At 53.0% G+C, this 10,409-nt stretch overlaps 1 protein-coding gene across 1 annotated transcript; it reads right to left on the bottom strand.

Annotated features, from left to right (window-relative positions):
- Positions 1-892: 892 nt before the first annotated feature.
- Positions 893-2,490, bottom strand: SST (somatostatin). The gene is made up of 2 exons (XM_030954432.1): positions 2,255-2,490; positions 893-1,394 (listed from the first exon to the last, which is right to left on the bottom strand). The coding sequence occupies exons 1-2, from the start codon at positions 2,390-2,392 to the stop codon at positions 1,182-1,184; spliced, it is 351 nt and encodes a 116-aa protein (XP_030810292.1). The 5' UTR covers positions 2,393-2,490; the 3' UTR covers positions 893-1,181.
- Between the last annotated feature and the right edge of the window lie 7,919 nt (positions 2,491-10,409).

Below are 10,409 nucleotides of genomic sequence, written 5' to 3' on the forward strand. Positions count from 1 at the left end.
AGCCCTGTGCCCATGAACATCTCTAAAATTTCCCATTTTTTACCCTTCTTTCATATATGATGGCTACAAAATACTTATTTTTAATCCTGAATGATGAATTTCTCATCAAAGTGGCACCTGTCCCCTGTGCAGGATGTTTGCTCTACGGCTCCAATTCACCTGTGAGTATGTGGCAGAAAGCAGCATGGCCAGAAAGCTGAGACTCTGCAAAAGCATGAAAAATTTGTCTTCCATTGAGAAAACAATGTTTTTCTCACCATGCAATCTCCTACCCTGCTGAACCCTTCAATATTTCCTTTCAAGATGATGAGGTAGGTAGAAAAACTCCCGTGACCAGTTCATTGGATGGAGAGGGGCTGGTGCCATGGGGTTAACATCTCAGCTTTACAGGGATGCAAAACCGCCCCCTGCACAGCAGAACAAAGGAAAACCTTCTGAAGGAATCCCAGGAACAGTGTTTGTCAGGAATGCTGCAAGGAGTAAAATATGCCAGGTAGGGAAACCTTTTAGTGCCTGTGGCTGAGGAGGGAATGAGATGTGTGGTGTAAACTTGTACCATGAACTACTTTTACCATCCCCATCACTCGAAATACACAGCTGAGATTTTTACTGATCCCTTCGGTGATGGGTGTAAATCCTCCAGACCGACTTGAAGCACCAAACACTGTGTATTTGATTCAGACACAACTGCAGGGATTCGATATCTAAAATATCACTGTGGTTCTAGTTCTTTCAGTAAGACCACAGAAAAAACATCCCATTATGATACACTGTGTGTGTGTGCATACGTGTGGATGTGGACGGTGTTGACTGCCTCGAGACAGGCACCGTTCTGAAGATGAGCAGCCTGAGAGGTAACCTCAGTTTTCTCATTGACCACCGAGTCTCAGCATCACCGTTTGAAACATAAATTTTATTGCAACAGAGAATTAAAAATAGTACATTTGAAAGAGTTGCAGAGTGCATGTCATCAAAGAACTAGTCAGAAATCACAACTCAAGCAAATCATGTACAATTTGAACAGAAAGTTTTATTAAAACAAGTGGAAATCAAACTCAAATTTTCTTTGTTTAATTTCACCATAACTGTGGATTGTGTATTTACAGTCTTCGCCTCTTGTGGTGAAGGTTCTGCTCAGGGCAGGGCAGGGATGGATGGGGAGGAGAGGTGGGTTTCAAAAGCTAACAGGATGTGAAAGTTTTCCAGAAGAAGTTCTTGCAGCCTGCTTTGCGTTCCCGGGGTGCCAGAGCGGGATTTGAGTTAGCCGAGCGCTCCAGCTCCAGTCTCACTTCATCCTGCTCAGCCCCTCGGGACAAGTCCTCAGACTCCAGGGCTTCATTTTCTGTCTGACTTGGCTCTGAAAGCAGTTCTGCCAAAAAGTATTTGGCCAGTTCCTTGGGGACAAAAGACAGAAAGGGAAAAAGAGATAGAGAGACCACAATTACTCCTTGATTTTTGGGGGCTCACCACTCTGTTCCTCTAAGACTTCTCCGTGGCCAGATTAGAGACATTCAGGATGCAGGAGGAGAAGAGGAGCCCTGGCTTTCCAAGGAGCCCAGCCTGACAGCTGCTATGCAGCAGTTTTGTCTATAGCATCTACCTGGTGTGGGGAACAGACTGCTGTCCTGTGCATGACAGGGAATGAACTTGTCTTTACCTTCTCTCCCCAGCACTCAGAGAGGATGCCACGCGCCTACTGCTACAGTGACATGGGAAAGGTCTTTGGGGGAGCTGGCAGGGGAGGTTGAATTGGTCACCATCTCACTGGGACTTATCTTTCTTCTAGTCCCTCCAAGCCTCGGTTGTCACCCAGAATGGATAAGACCATTGTTCTGTGCTCTGCGAAAGCTGCCTTCGTTCTGCGACCCAGAGAAACCCTCGGGAGCTTCATCAGGAGCTCTGCCCTGTGCTCCAGCAGTGCCTGCTCCTTACTGACCACCAGCACCCAGCTGGACTGTCTCACCTCCCAGCACCAGCTGCCCAACCTGTCGATGGCTCAGCCCCGGCGGGGAACCGGGGCATCTGCGGGGAAAGAGGGGTCTGCAGCAAGGAACCGCGCGTCTGGAACAGGGACACTGGGAAGCCTGGCGAGGAACGGGAGGGGTCTGCAGCAGGGGTGCCGGGGCTGTGACAGGGAGCAGAGGTTCTGCAGAGGGGAATCGGGGTTTCTGTAGAAGCGGGAGCCTGCAGCGCGGCCGTCGGGGCGCCCGAGGGGTACCCGCGGTGTCCGCCCCGTCGCGGGGCTCTCTCTCACCTGCTTCCCGGCGGCGGCGGCCAGCGACTTCTGCAGGAACTGCCGGAGCCGCGGGTCCGACGGGGCGGCCGAGACGGTGCCGAGGGCCAGGGCGATGGAGAGCAGGGCCAGGGCGCACTGGAGGCGGCACGACAGCATCTCGCCGGTGGGTCGGGCGCGGGAGGCGGCGGCGGGAGGCGCTGGCGGCTCCGCTGCGGCTCGGCTCCGGCGTTGGGGATCTCCTCGCCGCCCGCCGCCTTTATAAACCCTTCTCCTGACGTCAAGGCGGGGGCGCCCCCCTCGCCCCACGCCGCCGGGGGTGGGTCTCTGGGACGGGGGGGGGAACGGGACCGGGGATGCTCCGCTCTGCCCGGCGCCGGCCAAGCCTCCACGGTTCCCCCTGAGCTCCCCTCCCCTCTGGCCGCCCCCAGTCCCCGTCCCCAAAACACCGCCCTTCCAGAGCTCCCGACCCTGCCCGTCCGCTCCCTCCTCCCCGGCCTCAAGCCCACCGGAGCGGCGCTGGGGGGTCCCGGCTGTCACCGCCCACCGCGGCTCTGACCCAGCGCCGGAGGGTGAAGCCCCCCAGCAGCCGCGCTGCCAAAGCCCCTCGCCCTGGAGCCGGGTCCCGCCCCGTCGGTGAGAAACGGCTCCAGAATCCGGGGAGCTGCAAAGGGTCCCCTGAAGGGCGATTGCCTCCGGCTCCTGCCGGGGGTGGGGGTGCTGAGGTGCCCTTGGGGGTCCTATTGCCTCCCCTGCCCCTGTGGGTCTCTCCGGCACCGGTCCGCCCCCAGGCTCCCTCCCGCGGGCAGCTCCCGGGGCAGCGGGAGCCTCCGGGGACAGTGCCCGGCTCCTGCCGCGGCTCTGCAGCTCCGGGAGGCAATCACAAATCTGTGTCTGGCTCGGGGCGTGCTGGTCCCTGGCTCAGCCTGCGGGGACCCGTGTCTCCATCTCAGGGTCGCTGGACATGCTGGTCTCTTGACACGCGCCTGTCCCACTGGGATGGTGGGACAGCCTTCCCCACTCCTCCAGCCTCTCCTGTGAGATGGCTGGTGTCCACAACGGGAAAAGCTGCTTCAACCCCCCTGAAGGATCAGCCTCCTCAGCTGTCTCCCAGCTGGCAGGAGCAGAGCACGATGTGCTGGAAAGAGCCTCTCTTGTCAGAAAAGGGGTATCAGAATCTCTCCTATCTCAATTTCCAGCTGAGGAAAGTCAAAGACTTGAGGGGACAAGAATTCATGTACTGTGTGTAAAGGTCTCCAGAAGCCTTCAAAATGACATTTTGTTTCACGATGAATTAATGTGCATCCCCTGCCTCACTTTCAACCCTGGTGCTGCTGTCTGGGTTTGTTGAAGCTGACCAGGGAGTGTGAAATGTGAAACAAAGTGTTCCTGCTTGTTTCACAGTCCAATATGATGAATTGGTGCTGGTTGCTGGTTCCAGACCAGGCAGAACTTTGGGCTGCACTGCGACTGCCCTTCTTGGATGGTGCCTTTCTTCCTTTGTGCGGTGCAGCTCTGCAGCCTCACAGCTTCATCCTCTTCATCTGTCCCAAATTGTGGAGCAAAAGTAATGAAAATCATGAGAGAATAAGCCTTCATTTGTAGCCCATGAGACCCTGAGGGTTGGGTTTACTTGTGCTGCATTTATAGCCAGTTTTCCCCCATCTGCCTGACATGGACAAGGCCAAGCTCTGTACTCCTGGGACCCTGTCTGTCTTCTAGCACTGGTCTTGCTCTGGGGAAACCAGTAGAGAAGAATCAGCCCCTGCTCTGATTTAGACAAATTCCCTTGCTTTGGGCACAGGACACAGCCTCCTACCAAGGCCAAGGGAAGTGATTGGACCCAAAAGAGCAGATTGTCCCTGAGGGCTGTGACTGTCAGAGCTTTTCTCTCCACCAAGATCCTGTGCTAGCAGCTGGACCAGCATCTCTTTCCTCCTATGGGCAAAGAAGCAGAGCCAGTCCTGGGCATGGCAAATGGCCAAGGGAGCAGATGCCAGGGCACCAAACCTATCCTGGAACTCTTGCCTGCCTTCCAGAGAGGTTTCCTAGGAAAGGATTCTCTCAGCAACAATAATTTCACAACTTTTCTAGATGTGCCAGTAGTAGCAAGCTGGGCTGTCCATTCTACTTGCACTGAGACTAGAGTTGTTTTGTAGCCCCCAGGCTCTCCTGCTTGGCACAGCCCAGCCCAGCTGTGCCACACTGCAGTGTAAGCCTGGGTCAGCTTTGCAGAAGGCTCCAACTCCCCACCAGGTCATCCCAGCTTTCACAGCCCAGGGCAGTGCAGCCTGCTTGGGTTCCACATTGGGGAGGAGCAGAGATGGGAATGGGAAACAACACTGGGTTATTTCAGACTCCCCTGTGACTGACTGGAAACTGTTACCTAACATCCCCTGCCACTGCACAGCAGGCTGCTCTCCAGGTTGGCACCCCTTCTGTCACTCAGTGTGTCACCCCAAGGGAATGGGAACACTGGGAACTCCCATCACTCCAGAGCTACCATCCTCCTTTGGCTTCCACAGTGATGGATCTGCCCTGAAGTGCCAGAGGGATCAGTTCAGCACCTGTATTTCTTAGAGCACTGCAATGGGCTGGAGTGCAGCCTTGGGCTGCTGCATAGGGTGGAGAGGTCTGCTCCATTTCATCACCCTTTGGACCAACCTGGACACCAACATGGAGATGAGAGCTGTAGGAGCAGGCACAGTGCAGGAATAACCTCATTGATGAGTTCCCCTCTTCCTCATTTCCCCTTACTTCCTGTGGGGCCAGCAGGACTTAGACACACCTAATGGGTTTTTGCAGAGTTGCATAGCTCAGCTGGAGATGGATGGGTCTCAGGTGGGCTGGCAGGGAGGGTTTCAGGAAGTTGGTATGGTCCTGCTGCCATCAAATGGCGGAAGATACCAGACTTGATTCCTAAAGGGTTTTGAGAGGCCATTCTTGATGTTCTGCCCAAACTCAGGCTGCTCAACACCTTGCTCTTCCCCAGCTACCCACAGCACCTCTGTGTGCATGAGCCCAGCTCCATTAAAGATGTTCAGACCAGAACTGTTCCTTCCCTGTCTTCACCCACACCTTGTTCTTCATTTTTGCATTTATCCAGCCCAATTCTGCCCTGCCAACCCTCCCTGAACACCCGGTAGTGCAGGGCATCCAGCCACAGAGCAATAATGCCCAATGGGACTTCGGGTTGGAGAAATGTTGTTGGAGTTGTGCCCCTGACAGTCCAGTTCCAGGCAAGCACAGACCATCAGTCACACTGGGAATTCCTGGCTTTGATGTTCACTGGCTGCTATGGCTTTTCCAGGCACACGGGGACAAGGCTTGGAAGATGAGGTTGGCTCTGACTGCATCTCTCTGTGCAGCACTGGAGCTGGGTGGCCGTCCCTCTGTTCCCCCCTCTGCCTGAGGGAGGCTGGAGGAATTCCATCAGTGTTCCCCAGCAACAGGGGAACGGTGACTGCATGGAAATGCCTTGGATTTGTCCTATTGAATTTCAGAAGCTCACCTGAGGAAAGTGTGGTTGGTTTCTTCTCTATGGTCATGCCCTCTATCAGGACACGACTAAGCTTCTGGACCAGAGAAGCCTCAGAAAGGCTCTGACATCCACCTTTTTGGGATTTTACCTTTTTGGGATTCAGCTGAGGTTGTGAGGCTGGTGAGGCAGGACCAGAGACAAAGCTTTGATGGCACTATTCCCTTAGAAATATCTCAGCCTGTTTAAAGGAGAGAAACTGAACTCCCATGGGATCTGAGCCTTGTTAACTGATACAGTGTTGAATGGACCAAAGTTCTCAGGTAATGTTTGTGAGAATCCCTGTGATGTTCTCCTTCTGAAAAACTTTTGTTTCTTTTCAAGGAAAATCTAAAGGAAAAAGACCACGTGCTTTGGTTCAGAAAAACACCTTGTGCTGACCTGAAGGAACCAGTAACAAGGGAGTGGAGAAAGGAAGTGCATCTGCTCCATACAAGCCTGGACTGTCTCCCATAGAGGACTCCTGGGGAAGGGGTAAGGGCAGACCTCCAGACATCCTCGTGGCTGGTGCAGGCATGGATCAGCAAGTGAGCTGCAGACTGACTTACCAGTTTCCCTTCCCCCAGCTCCTCTATGGGATCAGTGTGCTCTGAATTTTTTTGCATTCATTCTCCAGCCAGATAAATCCATCATCCGCTGGGCTGTGGCAAAGGCAATTCTGTTCCTTTCTTTCTGCCGCAGCGCTGCGGGGCATGTGGCTTTGCAGACGATTGAATTGCTCTGAATTCCTGTGACTGCTTCCTTTCCCCCACGCTTCCAGCTTGCTCCAGGGACCCAGAGCGGCCCAGCGGTGCCCGGCTCTGGGTGCCCAGGCTGTGTGCTCGGCAGCGAAGCGTGCCCTCTGCTGTCGCTGCAGCCGCCAGCCCGGCTCCCATCGCACCTTGTCTCCCTCGCTATCACCCACGGAGCACTCTCCACACTCTCAGCTCTGCTTCCACGAGCAGGACAGTTCTGCCCTGGATCACCACCTTGCCAGCAGGGAATACCGCTTTTCTTTATATTCTAGCGCTCAAGCCGGTAGGGCTGAGCCGTGATCTGGGAACCAGGGTGGTGGCATTCCCCGCACTGCCTCTGGACATGCAGCTGGTGCTGTGGGGCAGTGAGGAGGCTGCTACAGCCCCACAGCTTTAACAGCTTGCTGGAAATCTAATAAAGCAGGTTTCTGCCCCGGGAGATCCAGATGAGTGGAGAAAATGTAGTCAGTCATTGCCTGAGTGATAATAAAAACCGAGAGCTCAATAAGGGAGAGAGCCTCTGGCTGAATGGTACCATGAACCCCTGGAATGGGGCACAGAGACAGCAGCAATGTTGGGGCTGTACACAGACTTACAACAGCCCTGAGAGGTTTCTGTTTTTATAGTAAAACTTGGGCACAGATCCAAAAGAATTTAACTGTCTGTCAATTACAAGCCCCTGGGATTTCTACTCCAGTAGCAAAGAGGGAAGGCAGTCAGGCTGTGGAGGTTCACAGAGGTGGAATTCTAGTACCTAATTTTTGAAATGTCTCTGTCTAAGAGCCTGAGCTGTGTTTAGGATTTCTGATGCTGGTACCTGAGATTTATTCCCAGTCTCAGCCAACTAGGATACTGCCATAGCATCCATAGAGCTGATAGCAGCTGCCTTGAAGGGAAAAGAGAAAGGGAGACGGAAGAGAAAGGGGAAGGGAAAGACATGGTAAAGACCAGCACAAACACTTGCAGAAACAAAGCTGAACAGGCTGAGCTAAGAGTGACGCACCAGGTATAATATGAGAGTTAAATACCAGGGTATATACCTGTACTACTGCAGTGGCTGCCAGGAGTCAGGGCTGTGTTTGGGACCATACAGAGAGATGCTGGCCTGAGCTGTGAGGAATTATTAGCATAAGGAAAGAGATGATGGGTACAGATGGATGAGCACATAAAATCAAGAAATAATTATCTCTGCTTTATCTCTGTATATAACTCTCATCTATTAACATCATCTCTTTTCAGCCTGGAAAAGGCTCTGGGGAGACCTTATAGCACTTTCCAGCACCTAAACAGGATTATAGAAAGTCGGTGATGGACTTTTTACAAGGATATGCAGGGACAGGACAAAGGGCAATGGCTTTAAACTGAAATAGGGACAATTTAGGTTAGATATAAGGAAGTAATTCTTTACTGTGAGGAATGGGTAACTTAGAGAAGCTGCGGATGCTCCACACCTGGAAGAGCAGCCTGGATGAGACTTTGAGGAACCCGATCTTGTGGAAAGTATCCCTGTCCACGGCTGGAATTGGGTGACCTTTAAAGTCCCTTCCAACCCAAACTGTTCCGTAATTCCAGGACTGCGTGCTTAAACTCCGTCTTCCACTGCCCTCTTGTGGACATTTGGCAGAATGCAGCGCCCCGGCCCCGGCCCCGGCCCCGGCCCCGGCCCCGGCCCCGGCCTGGCCCCGGGGGTCGTCCATCAACTCTGCCAAAAGAAATAAAGCATTCTCCCCTCTAGCCCTGCTCATTCCCCTGGAGTGTGAATCCCCATTTCCATGCTGGGCCTTCCTGGCAACCAGCCATTCCACAGGCCCGGTGGTGCCCTTCCCTCTGAATGCCGGCCTGTCTCTGAAGCTGGGTTTTCCAAGGGTGAACAGCCCAGCAGTACGGACACGGGCAGGGCCGAGCAGCTCAGTGTTTGTGGGTACAAACCAGGCACAAAGCGGGTGTAGGGCAGCTCTGTGTGTGAGGGCTCCCTCGCCTTTCCAAACACCATCCGTGCCAGATGCCTGCAGGCCTGTGAGCGCGGATTGCTATCACTGCAGCTGAACTGCCCGGAAAAGCCATGACATCACTGTTTAAAAAAAAATAAAATCTGTCAGGAGGAGGAAACCATGCTCCGGGAAAATACAGTATTTATTTTGCAAGTGCAGCTGAGCAAGTCAATAGGAAATAAAGGTCGTGGCTGCACAGCTGCTTTTCTGGGGCAAGTGGAGCTGTCAGTCCAGCCCAGCTGCTTCCAAAAGTGACAACTGCAGTAACCAGAGAGGCGGTGAGCTCAAAGGCAAGCAGGTCCTGACAGGGAGGGGAGAAACCTAAACATGTGTGTCAAATGAGAGCAGTGTGTCAAAACCCTGCTGTGAGGACAGCCAGCTTTACCAAACATTAAAAACCCACCCGAGAAAGGTAGAAAGGGAAAGCAAGTGAGGGAATAAGGTGGGAAAAAAAGATTTTGCTGTTGTCAACACTAAGGCAATGATCCATTTGTGGTCATTTTTCCACTACCCTGTGTCTAACACGAGTAAGTTGGTGAGGGCTCATGCTGGCCTCAGCCTTCGGGGTAAAAAATAGGCTCTTGCCCAGAAGGATGCTTGGGGAGACCTCACTTCATGAAATGCCTGCCCCACAGCAGGCAGGCGCTTGCTGCAGGCTGCCAGGCAGCTGTCCTGCCTGGCCAAACCAAACAGGAGGGGAGAGAGGCTGGCTCCAGCTCATTGCTCAGCTCTTGCCTTTTTCTGGGGTTTCTTCACATGGCAGCAGATCTGGGCTGCTGGGAGACAAGCCAGAGGAGCTGGAGGGGTCACAAAATCATAGGATGCCTTGTGTTGGACAGGATGTTAAAGATCATCTTGTTATAACCCCTGCCATGGGCAGACACCTTCCACTGATTACAGTTGCTCAAGGCCTCATCCAGCCTGGCCTTGAACACTTCATGGATTTGACATCCACAGCTTCTCTGGGCAACCTCACCAGTTGTTCCAGAGCCTCACCACCACCATAGGTAAGAATGTTCTCCTAATAGCTAATCTAAATCTACCTTCCTTCAGCTTAAGGCCATTCCCCCTTGCGCTCCCACTACATGTCCAGGTGAAAAGTCCCTCTCCAACTCTCTTGTGGGCTCCCTTTAGGTACTGTAAAGTGCTCTGAGGTCTCCCTGGAACCTTCTCCAAGCTGAGTAGCCCCAATTCTCTCAGCATGTCCCCACTGAAGATGTGTTCCAGTCCTGCAGCCAGCTTAGTGGCTCTCCTCTGGACTTCAACGGGTCTTCCTTGTGCTGGGGACTGCAGAGCTGGACACAGTACTCAGGGAGGGGCCTCACAAGACCAGAGTAGAAGTTAAAAAGTTTAACTTTCATCCTGAAACAATGTGTTTATTTAGAGGCAAACAGGAAAAGGCAACAGCATTGCCTTTAGATGAGCGCAAAAGGCAACAGCTCAAATATGTCATACGGAAGAGCAGCAGACCTAAAAGCCACAAGTTCACAAAGATGAGGACCAACCACTCTATCCAGCTCAGCAGCCTGTCCAGATCCAGAGGCTATGCTAAGCAAGACAATTCCTCAGGTGAAACGTCTCTAAGAATAGCATTGCTGTTACCAGTCATCATGATCCCACTTATGGGGCCCAAAAGCATCTTCATAGCTGCTAGTCCTAAAAACGTTCAGATGATGTCAGCAATAGTTGTCTCAGCCTGCTGTGATCATCAGAAGGCCAAGTCAGAGCAGCAAGGATGCAGCAAAACAGTAAATTGGCTCCCCCTCTTCTTGGCATTTTCTTCCCATGCAAAGCTGCTTTGGTCATCTCACATCCACCTCTGTTCCATGGCATGTTGAAAACCACATCCTTCTCTTCATCTCCAGCTCCTCCTAAGTGCAGCCCCTCCTGAGCCTGCAAACAGCCAGGCCCTC

Source organism: Camarhynchus parvulus, chromosome 9, assembly GCF_901933205.1.
Source record: "Camarhynchus parvulus chromosome 9, STF_HiC, whole genome shotgun sequence".
Classification (NCBI taxonomy): domain Eukaryota; kingdom Metazoa; phylum Chordata; class Aves; order Passeriformes; family Thraupidae; genus Camarhynchus; species Camarhynchus parvulus.